At 43.0% G+C, this 17,856-nt stretch overlaps 1 protein-coding gene across 4 annotated transcripts in view; it reads left to right on the top strand.

Moving 5' to 3' along the window:
• The window catches only part of PDE4B (phosphodiesterase 4B), a 221,018-nt gene that overhangs the window by 164,529 nt on the left and 38,633 nt on the right, over positions 1-17,856 (top strand). For all 4 annotated transcript variants that reach the window (XM_087734351.1, XM_087734352.1, XM_087734353.1 and 1 more), the window contains one exon: positions 776-825. In XM_087734351.1, the coding sequence (XP_087590477.1) occupies positions 776-825 (50 nt within the window). The remainder of the gene's footprint in view (positions 1-775; positions 826-17,856) is intronic.

Genomic DNA, 17,856 nt, shown 5'->3' with positions numbered 1-17,856 from the left:
TCCCAAGTAAATTATGGTTTCAACTTGAAAAATTAACAGTTTTATTTGGCAAATCTCACAATGCAATATTTGGACATTTGGAGAAATGCTGCACCCTTTTTTCAGTCAGACCCTGTTTGCTTGACCTGAGCCAATTTTTCAAATAGCTTTTGGTCCTTCTGAAATCCAGTCTTTTCTGATGAAATTGTTGCTCCTAGTCAAAAAAATGTCCTTCAGCTGTTTCAGCGCTTACGCTAGTGACTGCAGTCTTCTTACTTGCTTCCAGGTGCAATTCAAACTGTTAACGGTAGGGCTTAAAGCCGTACGTTTCTCACCTTACCTATGGCATTGCCTTGCAGCCCACATGCTGCTGTAGCATTTGACATTACTTCAGGGTTCAGTCCAGACCTTGTAGGGAAAAGCTTTTCGGGAGAAGGCCTTGGTTCTGGGGGACCCACTGACCCCCTCAGCCACAGAGACTCGCCCTTGCTGACTTCCTGGCATATTTTGAGCAGAAAGTTGCAAAGGCAGCATGGGATGATGGTGTATCTTCCCTGGTATACCTTCTTTCCAGCATGTGTGTGTGTGTGTCTAGCCACGGGACATACATCTTTGGGTTTTCCTAACAGATATATTGATACTGCTCATTAACTGCCAAATAATTTTAAAGTGTTTTGGGCTTCTTTGAGGGTATGGAAAAGGATTTTTAACTGTGGGAATTGGCAGTTTGAACTACCAACAGGGTTTGAAATGATAAAATAACACCTATTTATAGATTATTCTTTATGCCTCTTAGGAGATCTCCAGCAACGAGTCAACCACCTCTCTCCAGAGTTAACCCGCAAGGTATGTGTGTGACTTTGATAATCACCTGCAAGGTGAAATGCAGATGAAGGCTTATTGCACATCATTTTACTAACAGCTGCTTCTCTGCCCCCTCCCCCTGGTGCAGTTCTGGGCTCGTAGAGCTGCTTCTGAGTTACTCGTGCAAAACCAATACAAGAGAACCATCAGGCCCAAATATTGTTATTTTAATAGTTTGGGTTTGGGGTTTATCCTTGTATGTTAGCATAAAAGACAAACATGATTTTGGTTTGATAGTCATGGCCACAGTGACTGCTATTCTTCTGAGTCCCTGTGCTGCTCAGGCCTGGACAAGCCCCAGCCTACAAGCCTTGAACAGGCTCAGGCACAGCTGTATTTTTTTTTATCCTGTTTATTTCAGTTTGTTTCCATGTGATCTATGTAAAAATTGCAATCTCAAAAACCTTTCTCAGGTGAAACTTCCTCTGCTTTTATTAGGCTGCCCTGGAACGACATTTTTTTGTTTCGTTTTTTGCTTGTGGTCTTTTGAAATCTACATTTAGCAATCGAACGAGAGCAGAAGTCAGTGAATGTGGCTAATCTCATCTTCTTTCCTGTCTGCTCGCCCTCTGCGCATGGTGTCCCTCGGTCACCTTGTCCTCACCCCTGTGTCAGGTCAGAGACCACAGCAAACAGAAGCAGGTTTGACTATGATCATGGAGGAGAACAACAGCGAGCAAAGCCTCTGGACGGAGGGTGCCGGGCAGCGCAGTGTGTACAGCTTGTGCTAGAGCCTGGGCGAGCGAGGGACCCCCAAGGGGACTCAGCGTCCGCCTGGGGTGCCAAAGCAAGGTGGGGTAGGTAGCAGTGCGAGCCCAGCAAGCGGAGGCAGGGGGGAGTCATGGTGGGAGCAGGGGGCTGCTCAGGTGGGGTGAAGTACTGAGGATGGGAAGCAGAGGCAACCTGCTCATGACAAGTTTCTTTATTGTTGCACCTGGGTTTAGCCATGCAGTGCTGAGGGCTTGTGGGACCCTTCTCAGGAACAGCGCTGGCCCTACTTGCACTAATTTAAAAGTTACTCCCACAGAGAAGGAGATAAGATTTGGAGGAGTGCCCATTTGTAAGGTTTAATCTCAGCCTTTCCAATAATTATGTGCTTGAAGGGACTAATAAAGCTTAATTTTTACAGTGAGTGAAACCCGGATAACTATAATTTTCTTTCATGCTGTGTATTATTTACTGTCTGGGGACACGTATAGTCCTGGAGACTTCCAGATTAGGTTCCTCAAAACTTGTAAATGGGATGTGGAAACCTCTGATGCAGAAAGAAAACTGGACATCACGATCTTAAATGCCTTCTCCTGCACTCCCTCTCTGCGAACAGTGTCAAGTCAGGGCTAGCAGGAATGCAACTCGTAACTTTATTTAAAAGTCTGTTCTAGCAAGACTTTGATTTTGTGGCCTGTGCGAAAAAAATCATGGAAAATTTCATAAGTTTTCCATAGATCTGTTTATATAGGTTACAGAATCTAATAACAAGGAGAGAATTCCCTTCCAGGAATTTTTAGATTAATTTTCTTAACACTTTCTGTGGAAACAATTGCTTTCAAATTTTTAACTCTTTGTGGATATTTTTCTACAGTATTTCCAACATGAGCTGTAGGATACTTGTTACTTTTTAGCTAACCCAAGCTTCTAATGCTGGGAATACATGAAAATTTCAGCTTCCTTTTTGATTGAACACATCTGACACACATAACTGTAGAGCAAGTTTTGTGTTACGCTGCAAAGCTCAAAATGAGAAAACAACTGAGAAGAATCCAACTCTTAGCATTTTTAACCTTGTGATCCTGACTCACGGTTTTTAATGTTTCAGTGCTAGTAATTATATGTGGATAGGTGGATATATCTGAAATAACTTATATTAACATCTTACCTGAGATGTGAAAAAATAAAATGTCCAGATGTGGAAATGAGCCACGCTGGATGCATTTTCAGTATGCAGATTTTTTTTCAGTTGCAAAAGGACTATGGAAGAAAACTGCAGCTCAGCAGCTTGTGGAATCTGTAAAAAGTAGAGAAATGTAGGCTGGATTTGTGGCCCCTCAAGTAAATGAGTTCTTAACCATGTAACTTAGCTGACTTTAGGTGAAGTCTTCAAATGAAACAAAAAATGTGAGTTGTATCATTACAACTTAAGAAAGTGAATTGTGACAGTTGGTAGGTAAGAATAAGAAATATTTTTGAGATTGATAGGAAATTGTGTAATTTCCTACGTGAAAGAAGCCAATATTGACATTGTTATTGAAAAAGCCTGGGGTTCTTACTTGAACTCAGTTTCAGATTATTTTTGTTGATGAATTTTACCAGCTCTCACAGGATCTAGTCTCTAGGCTGAAGCAATCCCTTCCTGACCAGCCTAAGACATTGCATCTGCCATACTGTCACACCCCTATGCTGAGGGCATCAGGAGTGAGCTTGCTGAGAAGGGACAGCAGCTCTGACACATTGAAAACCAGCCTGATAGAGCTGCCACACTCACAAATTGTCAGGTAGTCTACAAGGCTTAGACTCATAGCAGAGAGAGGGGATGCGAATAGGTTGGATATTAGGAAAAACTTCTTCACTGAAAGCGTAATCAGGTACTGGAACAGGCTGCCCAGGGAAGTGGTTGAGTCCCCATCCCTGGAGGTATTGAAAAGACGGGTAGACATGGTGCTTAAGGGCATGGTTTAGTGGTGGACTTGGCAGTGCTAGGTTTATGATTGCACTCGATGATCCTAAGGGTCTTTTCCAACCTTAACGATTCTATGATTCTATGATTCCTAGGTGGGGCCAGCACCCAGACACCTGCCTACTCGCTTCTGGGATAGGTTGTATACCTGCAGCTCACGTTCTCCCTGTGCTCACATGAAAATAGAGGTGTAAGTGAGGAATGCCAGTGTTACTCTATCCTGCAGTTATTTATTTTCTTATTTATTCTAGCATGTAAGCCAGGACAATTCTGAATTTCTGACCTTATTTACTTGTTGCATTTGGTGTCCCCACTTTGCTGCCCAGAGTGCATTCCGGGTTCCTGTAGAGCCTCTCTTGTTTCCTGCGGAGGCTGTAGTCATTCTGTACAGCGGTTGCCTTGGTCAATTTGGTGATTGCCTTCCTTCACCTATTTACAGCCATTGTTACATATTGTAATTCATGTCAGTATAGCAGAAAACAATGACAGCCATTTACTTTCTAAGGAAGTTTCCATGTAAATGCAGCAAGAACAAAGATCTTTAGGGGATTTTTTTTTTTCCAGTGTTTGCAGCTTTTTTTCCCTAGATGGCTTCTGGTTTGGAAATTATGAAAGGAAGGAGATATTTTCCTATCAGAACGCTTTCAGTTATGTGCCAATGGCTCCTGTGTCTGAAAGGACACAGAGTGTTTTTCCTGAAAGTTTTGGAGAAGGAAACAGTAATGTTTTGATTGGGACTAGGCTGCATTGCATCCCTCTAGATAAAAGAATGTGTTTTGAAATGAAATGTGTTTATATTCTCTAGATTGGTTAGTCGGCAAAGCTCGGAATTTTATTTTAGCTCTCCCATGTCACACATTGATTCATAGATTTACTACAATCAATTGACATCACTATGAGCACCTCGTATATGTCTCCTTTTATTTGTCATTAGTGGAGTGATTTATATCCTGTTATGAAAAGTACAGAACTCAGGGTTTAAAGCAAACTAGCATACATTAATAAAATTACCCTGGAGGGAGACAAATTACGTTCAGCATTTCCACTGAAAGTAATACATGCCAGCTGTTTACTCCAGCTAGAATATTAGGGGATTTGTCAGTTGTTTCAAACAGAGAGGAGCCAAATCTGGTGCTCCCAAGGAGTTGCATCACTGAGGACCCAGGCCCATGGTGGTGAAATGAATCAGCTGTGTCGAAATTACGAAATTCTTTTTCTTTTTTGCTTTCATTTTCTTGAAAGCATGAAAAATTCTTGCCGGGTTTTTCATGGGATGAAGTGCCTTCAAAGCCGATACTGATGTCACTGTAAATTTCAGAGCTTTCTTAACCTTATAACCACAGCCCTAAAAGGAAGAGGAATATGTATTGAACATCCTGTGTTTTGTCCTTGGTATCAGCTTTAGTAAATCTGGCAGATTTTTCCTGTTATTTTGTTATAACTGCAGATCACAGGAACGAACAAAATTGCTTTTATGAATTAACTGAGAAACCATAACATGGAAAGATAAAGCTGTAGCAAAAAGTACATAAATCCGTAATTAGCTCATGAACTTCACAGCTGGGAAGGATAATGGGAATACTTCAGACCATGAGGTTCCTAAGCGGTGTATAGCATTACAGAGTGCAATTGCGCAGGGCCAGGATTATGAACGGATGCTGCCCAACTACCTTCTCCGGAGTTACAGAAACAATGATACAAACACATTGTCGCACAAATGTCTGTGATGTTTCTTTCTCCTATTCTTCTTTTTTTTTTTTTTAAATGTGGCCTCTGCCACCGTTACTTTCATTGACCTTTGTACTACCTTGGGCTCAGTGAATCCATCAGCGCCTTCTCTTCGCGATTCAGCGCTCTCCTCCCCTGGCATCAATGAAAGGTCTTTAGATCCTACCCAACTGATCCGACTAATAAAATCTTTAACCAGCAACAAGTCTGGCGGTTCCTGCTTAGTTTTGTTCCTTCCTCCATATTTATTTACTTCACTGGCCCTAATTCCCTCAGAATTAAATCATCTTTCACTGGCCGCTACATTCAGTCTAGGCCTCTCATTCTTCTGCCCATTTTGGTACAACTTTTCTCCATCTGTTTTGCTTCCTTTGTATTTTTCCCAGGACTTTTTCATATTGTCCTAGTCTTTCTCTTGGCTCAGTACAGGATCGGTGCTGTTTGCTTAGATTCCCAATAGCAAGGCCTCTCCCTCGCTGCATGACAATGGTCATGTACCTGGTCTTCATGTTTGAACTAGCATAGGTTCTTCATGCCATCACCTTAGCTTTGCAGCGCATGTGTCAAAAAGCCCGTGTGTTACCTGTGGGTGCTGCCGTAAATGAACCACCCGCCATCGCAGAGGTTGTGGAGAAGGTGCTGTACCAGTCGTGATGCAACACGGAGCGAGAAGCCTTTTCCAGATGAACAGGGGAGCAGGGGAGAGGTGGCACATTTCTGCCGTAAGATCGATACCCAGATGGACAGGATTTTCCCATACTGGTTTGTTTGATCGGCTGTTGTGTTTAAATGTTACCGATGGCTGACAGGAGCAAAGCACAGTGTTAAGGGTCAAACAGTGTTGTGTGCTTCCTGGATCTGTGAGTGGTTTGCAGAAACTTTTCTCAAGAGCAGGCAACCAAGTGCCCCTTGGATACTTTCAACACTGAATAATTATAGTATGTCCTCACAATTAATTATATACCTAGCAATATAATATAGCTGATTTGCTTTGCAACCCGAGGCTTTGGGGGGTGTAGCACTTTGGGATATGTCACACACAGGCTTTTCAGGGCTCATGGGATTAAAGCTTTGTTAAAATTCCTCTCCGGGGATGGGAGTGAAAGATTGGTATTTTTCTTGCTTGTGCCCTTGCCTCTGCTTTCCTGTACATCTGCACGTTTGTCTGCACTTCTCACATGCCTTTACACGAACTCAGAACTTGTACTCTTTCATTTTTTGTGTGGGTGTAAGATGTACACAGACTCGTGCACGAACATTTGTGTAAAGCATAAACAAAAGACTGGATAATGCTGGTGCTTGTGCTAATGAGAGTCCCAGCTTTTTGTACGAGTTAACAAACCCTGTGCATCAAAGTCAGCTCTTGGTTACTAATATCTGTAAATCCCAAGTAATTAGTATGGAGCTAGTGCTCTTGCACCATACTTCCTCTGCTTGGCGTGCGGAGAATAGCTCTGGGCATATACGAAATAGAGGATTCATTTTGGAATTCTGTTGGTCTGCTGTGAGTTTGGCTGAAGATCTGGCCTCTTGATTTTGAGACAGATCGCACAAGTCAAGTAGATGTGATGTTTTAGGCTTTTAACAAGTGTGCAAGAGGAGCCATATGTGACCAAACAGCTGAGCTAAAAAGTAACTGATTGTGCGCCGTAAATTCAGTGGTACTGTAGACTTACCTATAAATATTATTGCCTACAAATACTATTTGTAAAGCGTGCAGTGCTATAATGATGCAGATTATTTAGAAACTAAGCAAAACTGTAAAAGAAATCAGATAGATGTCAGCCTAATGACGTGACTGAGTAAGGCTGTTGAATGGTAAAGCGATTCTTACTGCTTGAGAAATTAGAAGCGCGTTTCAAAGTGAACTTCAAAAGTTACCTGCGGAAAAAGCGAGTGTAGCTGACCAAACTCCAGACGGCGCTGGGGATGTCCCGAGGCCGTTTCTTGCTCTTCACGGGTAGTTCATTCCCGCAGAGAATCCGTTTCGTGTGTTGCGCCTGCCTGTGAACACACACCCCCTGAAAGTTGGACTCATGCATCTTAGTAAGTATTTCAGTTATGCTATTGACGTCAATGCAGTCATTAAATAGATTGCCGGCCCTCCCATCAGTAAACCTGTGCCAAAGACCTAAAGGCAGACACATTTTAAAAGAAGAACATCAGGTTTTCTTTTAGCATTTGGAGAGAATAAGGGAAAAGTTTCTTCTGAAGTCACTAGGCTTTGCAATAAGGGAGGGTTTTTTTGCTTAATTTTCTAAGACCAATTTTCTGCGAAGATAATTGCTGCATTTTATTTAACACACTTCTATTATGTTATTGTGTGCATAAACAACTCCAAATGAGACTAAAGAGTAATTTTTTTGCGATCAGCTCCAGCTGAAAAATGACACGCATTTTAGGTCTCCCGGCTAGATTTATTTGTGTATCAAGTAACAGAAGGTATTCGGGCAAACCTGTTTAGCCTTTGACTCCAGAAATTCTGCAAGGATTGATTTCATGACATCTATATAAGAAAATAGCCTTCATTTCTCCTCGGCAGGCTCTGAAGACATACAAGCTAATCATGACTCCATAGCAACGGATAAAAACTGTTTTCCCCTCTGCCCCACCTGTGGATGTCACATGAAGATGCTACACGTGCTGCTGCCATCAGGAGCCTGTCACTCCCTGGGGCCCAGCTGCCATCTGCGGCTGTGGGGCGAGCAGCCGCGATGCCAGCGGGACTCCCGGCGTGCACTCACGCTGTCCTGCTGTATTTCTGAGGCGGGCTGGGCTCTCCTGGGCTGGCCGAGACATCCATTCATTACTGTGGCCAGGGAGATACCTACCTCCCGGAGCTGCCGTCCTGCCCGTTGCTAAAGGCGGGTTGTGCAGTTCTCCGTGCCTGGTGTCAGGAATGGCTCTGGCCGTCAGACAGAGGCTCCAAAGGGGCTGCGAGCCGAAAACCTAAGGATATATATAGATGGCATCCTCACGCAGGTGGAGGGAGTACCTTTCCTTTGACAAGATAAGCAGGTATGTTGTACTCAGCAGCAGCAATGCGTTTTTGAAGAACAGTTGAGCCAAACCACTGGGGTTTTTTGTTGAGGCTGTCATTTCACTGATACCACACTCTGCTACGTAGGATAAAACCATAAAAACAGTCGTAGGTTATGAAAAGGGCTTCTCTCTGTCAAATGATTTTTTTCTGAATGATCCAGGCAACTGTGAACCCAAGGTGGCAAAGAAGAGATCTTCGTAGTGGCATGCTCTCATTGTGTCCCCATATTCACTCTGCTCTTTAAGCACAGGTCAAGCCCTGAAAGACCTATATTGCTTTACTCAGCTCCCATTCCTGTTGGATTGCTTAAGGCCTCTGCGAAGACAATAAGACTTTGCCATTGCTAATATCAGAGTTGATAAAATCTGTGTTTCTTTTGTTTTCTGCATAGAATGATAATAGTTGCTGTGGGTGAGATTTTGACATCGCAGTCTTCAGTGTACTGAATCAGTTCCATATGAGTTTGAGAAATGTGTACTTGATCTGAGAAAAAAACAAAACAAAACAAAGCAAACAAAAACACCCAAACCAAACTTCTGGCAGGCCAAGTTATTTTTTTTAGGTCGTGGGGCACAGTTTGTGCATGCCTTAGTGATGAATAGGGTGTGAGCCCCCTCAACTTCCATGTCATCAGCATTCTGCAGCCAGTGGGAGCTGAAATGGACTCCTGAAAGCACCCATCAGCTCATCCCCACAGCAGCTATATATAAGTTTCTCCTTCCTCCCCCGAGGTTGAGCTCACTGCTGCAGCATTGTGTCCCGGACACAGCTGGCCATGGGAGTCTGAGAGGCTGCATCTGAGTATCTGTGCGGAGACCTTCCCAGGGTAATGCACCGCACAAATCCCAGAGCCATCAGCCTGTCCTCGGACAGTCCCAATGTTCAAAACTGTGTCCTCCTGCAGGATCTGATTCCGAGTGTAAGTTGCTTTCTTGTTGTGTTTTCAAAAGTAAGTATTTCTGACTTTGTGTTTTGATTGTCAGTGGCCAAATCGTTCAGTCTGTAGTTGGGCAGGAACTCCCGCAGACTGTTTTGTATTTACGAGTCGTGGTGGGAGCAATGTTTGATTCTAGTTTGTAGGGGCATATACAGAGGGTAAAGCGCTGGCCTTGACGGACAGAATTTGAGTTCGCCTGTTGTCCTCTGCAGGGTAGACATTTTGCCCACCAAAGTGAACTCTACAATTATAGGATAACAATTATAAAGATTAAAACTTTAAGAGGTTTTTAAAATCAATGCATAATCCAGGTAGAATTAAAAGAGGGAATAAAGGATTGCTAACGCCCCTTTCCCTCTATTCAGTTACGGAATTGCATCCGTTCTGAGATACGGTTTAGACTTGCCGATTCCCAAGCGGTGATACCGAACAATGAACATATTGATGGTTTTCAATGTTCAAATCACCCAGAAATGCTCTGGTCTTATTATCAGTATCTTTTCATCTCCTGGTTGACTAAAAAAGATTTATATAGTTAAGCATGGTATGCTTAGTAAGGTAAGCATAATATCATTGTGCAACTGGTAAAGAATGTTATGCTAATAGTTAATGAAACATTTTATTGTAATATTGTTTTCTCGGTAAGAAGTGTCTGTAAATGACAGCCTTAAGTATTGTATAATTGCGATACTTTTTTGACAGAAAGGAAACAACTGTTAATTATTTATGGTTATGGTTATTAATAAAACATGCCAGGTTCTTAAGTTAATTCAGTTCGCTGGAAAAATATGTATGCTTACAAAGATTTAAATTTTTTAAGCAGTAGACTTTAAAAAACATCTAAATACGTCCATCCCTGTGGAATATATTTTCATGTCTAAATGTATCATTGATTGACTTTGTTGTGCGTTCAGGCACTTAATCATTTTAGGAATTCAGAGTGTAAAAAAAAAAACCAAACACCCCCCCCCCCAAAAATCTAGCAGGGTGTTGATTTGACAATTCATATCTTTTGATTTTGTATTTAGTACTGTGCCTGTCAAAGGCCAGTGGCAAACAGCCTTTCATCAACTGGCAGAGCAGTAGGATCTGACCCGAGGTTAAACAGTTTTGTTGTTTACTAGGAGCCATGATCAGTGGCCATTATTCAGTACTAAATTCTTACGTAGTTAGACTTAATTTTAAAAGAGCTATGCTTTTTCATGTAGATATTCTAGTATAAATATCCTGCTGTCATAAATGTACCTTTCCAGAGGAAATTAAACATCTGTGCGTATGAAAACTCCTCTACCACACCTCCACACTCTTAAAAAAATTCCTTAAACAGAGACTTTTGCAGTGTATCTAAAAGACTCCAGGTTCCAGGCGTTAAGAGCAAGGCTTTGGATCCAGTTTGCCAGGGCCCTTAGAGCATATTCCAGACACCTCAATGTTTTCATTTAAAATCGGTTGAATCCGGTTAGGCCTTTCATGCTGCAAGCATGTGTTTAGGGAGGTTTTACAAGCTTAGCACTTAATAGCAAAATGATTCTAAAATGTCACATTTTACAAACAATGTATTTTTCTTTAAATACCATATATTAGGTTAACAAAAGCAGGACACAGTTGTAGCAATCGTTACATTCTCCGAAAAAACAGCCTACTATTCCGAGAAGTGGAAAAGCCAGCCTGTCTTCCTGCTCCCCTTCCCTCCCTCCCTGCCTCCTTCCCTCTCTGAGTTTTACGAGAAGTGACCTGAAATTGTGGCCTTGCTGTTACTGACTCGAGTGCGGGACATTTGGATCCACACCGGGAGTGCTCGCGCTGGTCTGGGACAGCCCAGGAGGACGTGGTATAACCGCCTGCTCTGCGGGGACTATCATCCCATGAGTTGAGCACAGTGTGGGGCCAGTCCTGATAGCAAAAATTCAATGAAGTAAACATTCACAAGTTGGCAATGCATTAGCAAACACAAGTACAGGGTTTGTCAATAATAGAACTTGCTAACATTTGACAGTTGGGAAATGTTTTCCTCCCTTTCTTCCCAAAGATACTCCTTGAAGAAGAAAAATCCAGTTACAAGTTTCCAGTCTAACTGGAGTATTTTCTGGTTTAGCAGTAATACTTTATAGGACATGGTCCACATCCAGAGCCTAGTCAAATGCATATGCTGGGCCTTCATCTTAATTCAAGTTCTTTGGGCAGCGTGTTTCCCGAAATTCCTGTTACTGAAATGTCATGAACTGTTTGCAGCTTCCTGGGTTTCAACTATATTGCGCGAAACTTTTAAATATTTCCACCCACTTACAGTGGGAACATACTATCCAGGTAAAAGCCAAAAATCTGTTACTCACACTTTATAGATCAGGAACAAAAAAATGAAACACAAGAAGAGGTGATGCTCACACCACATTTTTCAGCAGCAGCTGCTCGTTCTGAGCCTGCCTTTGTAACACATCCAAATGTGGTCAATTTAGTGTGCTGCTAGAATGTCTCTTATTGCAAATTGCTTAAATGGAAAGTCATGTGCAGCTTAAAATCAGATGTTTCACAGAAATTGTATGAATTTCACTGAATTTATTTCACAGAATTAATTACTTCAGAGAATGACAGTGCAGAGACCTTGGCCAAGGCTAACATGAGCTGCCTCTATTATGCTGCTAAATGAAAGAAATTCTGAAAGGTGCCACATAGCATAAAACTTAAAGCATAAAAAATAACCACTGGAATATTCTGCGGCAGGCCAACCCATATTTGACCTTCAATGGGGAATATTTACATTTCCATTTCCATTTAATCTGATATTTTAACTGAGATTGTTAATAAGGCTGCCTTTAGTATAGCTGATATGTTGATTTCCTTGAACTCAGTTTGAGGTGCTTAAATAAATATATTTTGAGGGCCTTAAATGTATTTTGAGAGTGGAAGGCTGTTCTTACCTGTGCTGGCTGTAGCAATTTGACAAGTGCTTACACTTCCAAGTCTGCCTGTCATTGCTAGGTTTGAGTTTATTCTCCATCTGCCCCTCCAAGGCATCTCTCTGATTGCTTGGCTCTAGTGTAAACAGCCTGATTCAGGTCAGGACTGAGACCCCAGATTTGAGGAAATTAGTCATACAGGACTCGGACCTCCAGGTTTTATCACCTTCTGGCTAAAATGATTGAGATGTAAGAAAAAAACCACAAATAAATTATTATCTGGTATTCTATATTATCTGATTATATTCTGATTATGGATAACCACGTAATGAATTTGATGCTGTGTCCCTGGCAATGTTGGGGAAAACATGGTCCAGTTCAGACCCGTGTCCCAAACACATCTTTTAAAAAGCTGGCAGCCAGGGAGTGATGGCCTCAGTTTGAAGGTGACACAGAGGCACAGTGGAGATCAGCACATGGAAGGATTAATATGGAATATTAAAAGCTGTCAAAACAAATGATGCTGGTTTGTAGGATACTGACATCTCCCTCTTCCTCCCCACCCTTTTACCCGTGGGACTTACTCTGTGATTTTAAACAGATTATCCTAAAAGGCTGTACGTGCAGTTTAGTAAATATAAAGCACACTGAGTCACAGCTACGAACAGCTGAAATTGTTCGCTAGGGTAGATTAATACAGATGATTACCACAGTGAATATTTTAGCTCTGTTGTCAGCTACTGCAGGTCTGAAGATTTTTGGGTTTGTGACTTGAGGCTTACTCCGAATGTTCAGAGTTACAGTGTGTGGACCTGCAGAAAGTGAATCCATACGTCTCGGGGTGCCACCAGAGAGCTATCTGAAGGACACCAGCTTAACATGCAAAGCATTCCGCATTTTCAAAAGCTAGAGGATCGCGGGTTAGGAAAACAGTTTTTTAATTGCATGTGCTTTCAGATTGTTCAAGCTATTTCTGCTGGTTCTGCTCTATGACCGACCCACAATCTGCAGTGAGCAATGCTCTGACTTCCCACAGTGTGGTTTGGTACAATCACAGATCAGTTGATAGGGCTTACTCAGAGTATCACTTGAAAACCAAATATGTCAAAACAGGTCATTTTTTGCCACATGCTGCGTACTGGAGTGGCTCTGCTCAATGCAAAGTAGCGATATCTCTGGGTTTCAGCTGCAGGATAACAGTCATATTCATTTATTTTGAGAGGCTAAATAAGGGCAGAAAGTTCAAATAAGGTAAATCGGCGAGGTTGACATTATTACCTTTTGGGTACGTAAAATATCTATTGTAGAAAAAGAGATTAAAATTCCAAACTAAATCAGTTTTTTAAGCTTCCATCCTAAAGGATAATGCTTTCAAGAAATTACATTTAGCCATGAAAAAAAAACCCCATTTAATTATATTTTATAATTAATATCATTTAAATGGCTGGCATGGTGGCTCAAAACATAATGGATGACTGTACGCCCAGTCTTTCCATGGCTGAGTGTGGGGCATACAGACAAAAAGGTCGATATGTGTCTTAAAGAATTCCTATGAATAATGGTTGGGATGCTTCCAGGAGCCACATTCTTGACTTTCATATTGAAGACCTTAAGGAAATTAAAGTGAGAGGAAATGGAGGACAATTTTGTGTTAAATTGTAACCTTTCCAGGAGTCAAGGAAACGGATTTAAACGGGTCTAACATTTTACCAATAGCCTGTTCTACATTGCTATGGTGATGTGGGGAGCCTTATTCTGACCCTCATTTAAAATTTCTGAATAATTTTCCTCATGAAGAGCTAAGGATTATTAATAAACTTTGTCTTTACATCTAATGCCAGTGGCCAAGTGGAGCTTTTCAAGTAGATCGGCACTGTGCTTTGTACTTCCAGGATTCTTTCCTGAGGTTCCTCTTCCATTTCCTACTCCAGTATTTGTTTCACCACAGTCAGAGGACTTTCACTCTTGACAGAATATTTAGACCATAAGTTTTATTATCTCCAGGTTAAGCCGGTTCAAAACCTGATTTAATGGCTACAGATGGGTATGTGGATGAAAGTAACATCTAAATTCTGTGGCAGATCCAAATGCAGACCTTTTGTTTGTCGTTTGCAAAACTCTCTTGAAACAGTGAAACAGAGTACGGTTAGTCCCTTACATCTTTCATGTTTTGGTTTCTTTTTCCCTTTGTTGAATTAAGATCGTTGCTGTGGTCTGTCTAGATAGTTCCTTCCTTGTCTTAGGCCTGTTGTGAAAGTCAGCTCGTGGTTTGTCAAGGAGGAGTTTTCGGTGCGGTAGCAGGGGTGCAGGCACGCAGTTTTGCACAGATGCATGCACAGAAAGACAGCTCAGGAGAGGCACTGCCGCTGGGCTCGGCTGTGGGCCGACACGGGCAAGAGCCCCCACAGTAACGCACACGTCGTCGGTGCACGGCACCGGGTAGTGAAGCGCAGAGGTCCTCAGACTGGCTGCGGGTGAGCCAGCTCCAGAACCGGAAGCCGTCTCGCCACAACAGCACAGGATGGTGCCCCACCTAATTAAGCCTGTTGAAAGGCAGGGCTAATTAGTTTAGGTGGAGTGCCTTGTTAGCACAACGATGTTGCTTCCAGGATCCAAGTTGGTTTCCCTGCACGTGTAAGCTTACCAGCCCTCTCCGAGCCAGCCCACATGTATCAAATGAGATAATACACGGCATGGCACAGGTAAATCCTAAGTGGGTAGCTAGGTAATTTCATAATCATATCCTGATTTTTCAGTGTCTTTCTCACACTTGTGCATTCACATGCACACTATGTGCTCAGGAAGAAAATATTTCTACTCACACAATAAAATGTTCATCTCTACTATGATCCGGCCTTTCCTTGTTTAACTAGAGAAACAAGAACACAATCTGGACACCCCATGATTTACAGGGAGTTGGGACTGGGATTTCAATCCCCGGGCTCAGCTCTGGGTCTGGGCTGGAGGCTTCCTTCTGCGGCCCATCGAAACCGATGGTCGTCTCTGTCCCCAGCCTGCAGCTCCCTGGATTGTTTTCACTGTGCTTTGAGGAGCGTGTTGAGTAAAGGTGTGATGAGGATTCACTTAATTTAAAAATTCGTAATGACCTTGCTAATTGCAATCTGCCTTCAGAAATGTGTTCGAGGTATGTGTTTATTTCCTTACGAAACATCATCTGAAAAATCATTTTCAGCGTTCTCCTTTCAGCTCTCTCCTTTAAGTGCCCTGTCAGTCTTTTGCACTTGTTTTATTAGACCCTGTGTAGGAGAGGTACTCTCTTGCATTGTAGTTTTCCTCCTGTCTTGTGATTAAGGCAGGAATCCTACAGGGCAACAAGGAATCAAGCCTGGTCAGTAAAATGATAATGTGCCAAACCGTGTGTTTGCTCCCCGAGATAAAGTTGGAACTGAGCAATCTTTCCCGTTCATTCAACAGGCCAAGATTAGATTCTGCCCCTCTTGCCATTTCTGCTTCTCCCTCTCCATGGACTGAGGAATTCCTACTATGCAGGCAAATCCCGTTCCCAGATTCCCCCGTGATATCGCTGCTAAGTGACATCTGACAAGATGCTTCCTGCATTTTGTTACTTCCATTTGGCACCATAAAAGCACTGTCACTTACCCTTCTGATTTGTGGCAGCTACGCTGTATTGTTCGCTCCATGTGGCTGCCGTGGAGGGGAAGAAGGACTGCCTTGTGGTAAAACACTCCATCCCACCCTAGATGAGATGGTATCTGCAATCTAAATCTTTCTTCAGAACTCCAGTTTTCCTCGCTCGTTAGCATTTCAGATTAAACCTTTAGGCTTATCTTCAGATCAGAAATTACCTCTCTGGGACGCTTCCTAGGCTTCCATTATCCACCTTGAGGTGTTCTTAGTGTTTATGCCTCATTTTTGCACCTCATTGTCATGCAAAAGGTGCAGTGTTACCTTTGCTTTGGGAATCTTGATCTTTATACTGTAGCATTTTTAAAGTTGAGGATTACACAGCTGTTTTGGAGTGCATGCATATCTGACACATGTAAACACACAAAATAAATCTAAGAGTACTTTTTTAGTTTAATTCAGGACCCTGACTTCTTATTAGCTAGTCCTTTCCAAGTGGTTTCCAATGCTCCGTCTCAGCTGAAGAGAGATGTTAGTATTATTTATTCTGTGGGAATGAAGATTCATGACGAGACATCTTCTACACTCTGCTGCAATGCCCTCTGAAGCTCTGGTCCTTCTCTCAGAGCAACAATTGGTAAATCCAGTTCTTTGCAAGGCAATACTTGAGTAGCATCGTCTCCCTGTTTTTGTCATTCTTTTTCAGTCTGTTTTTAAGGTGTCTGTGGGGATATCACAGGCTGTCCCATCAGCAGTCCCTGAAAAACTACAGCTGTAGCCCCACACTGACTCCTCCTTCAGTTCAGAGCTTCAGCTTCTTGTGCTCAGCTGGGCACTACACCCAGGCTGAACTGCTGAGATCATCCCAGGCAGGCGTCTCAGTTGTTGGTTGCCTCTTCCATGTCATCATCCTCTCCTAGAAGGAGCAATGCTCTTGATAGTCTCGGTGCCCTGCTGCCCGACCCAGGGGACCCTGGACACTGACATTAGAGAACTAACTCTAATGATAAGTGCTCCTTGTGGGCACCTGCAGGTATTGCTACAAAGCCTGGCAAAACTGAGTGACTTCTCCAGCTCCCATGATAATAAACCGCAATTACCCTATTTTAGACTAATTGGTAAGCAATTGCCTAGTTACTGCTAACAGTCAGTGGTCAGTTCAGTGAGTTGCCAGCCCGTATGGGTCCTCAGTGACCTGATTCTCATGACCTGGCTGGTGATCCACTCCAACCAGCCTGCACACCAGTACTGGTAGGTATAATCAGGACTTCTGCTGGTTTGTCCAGTTCTGCCTTAACTGGCTTCATCAGGGCTTGGCCCTCGCTTCAGGCTGACCTCTTGGTATGAGTTTCCTTGAAATGTTTCATTTTTGCCTCAAAATGGTGGCTGGGCCCCCATGACTGATCTCCTGCCGCTCACCTTGGGCTGGGTTGCAGGAATCGGGATCAAAGCAAGGCTGGGGGGGGGACAGGCTGCTCAGCACCAGGGCTCTGCAAAAACTCTTCTGTTTGCTGCTGAGGGCTTCCATTTACTGCTTCGTCTCAAGACTCCGTCATTGTCATAAGATTAATTTCACCTAACTTCAGCCACCTAAAAATTATAGACCAATCTTAAGTAGTGGCTGGTTTTTGAAGAAAAGGTATTGCAAGCTCAGGAGCAAACCATCCTGTTGTGCAGGAAGATCAGGAATTTCAGCAGCAGCCAACTCAGTCAAGCTAGGAGCCTCTTAGCGAGTCAAAGTGCAAAAAGAGACCAGGCAAAGAGTGAAAAGGACTGGTAACGAGGGAGGGATGTAAAAGCACTGTTTTGGCGTGTGGGGTGAAGCTGGTCAGACCAAAGGCTGATGGAGCTGTGGCTAGTGAGGGGACTCCAACGTGGGTATGGAGTAGGAAAAAGAAGTTCAGAAAAAATGTTCATCTATGGGGGAAACAGCCTAGTGACAACTGGTACATGAAAGGCTGAAGTACTCGGTGCCGTTTTTGTCTCGATCTTTGCAGACGGAGCCTTGTGCCCAGGCCCCAGCGCCCACCAGCCTGCTTGGGAAGGAGAGGGATGGAAAGCAATGAGGGAGCAGTGGGTTAGGGGCAATCTGGAGGAGGTGGATGTGTTCAAGTCCATGGCGTTGGAC

Source organism: Nipponia nippon, unplaced genomic scaffold, assembly GCF_047370975.1.
Source record: "Nipponia nippon isolate SJK-2023a ecotype South Korea unplaced genomic scaffold, ASM4737097v1 scaffold_5, whole genome shotgun sequence".
In the NCBI taxonomy this organism is placed as follows: domain Eukaryota; kingdom Metazoa; phylum Chordata; class Aves; order Pelecaniformes; family Threskiornithidae; genus Nipponia; species Nipponia nippon.
Note: the sequence above shows the minus strand (reverse complement) of the source record. Positions and strands in the feature narration are given on the sequence as shown.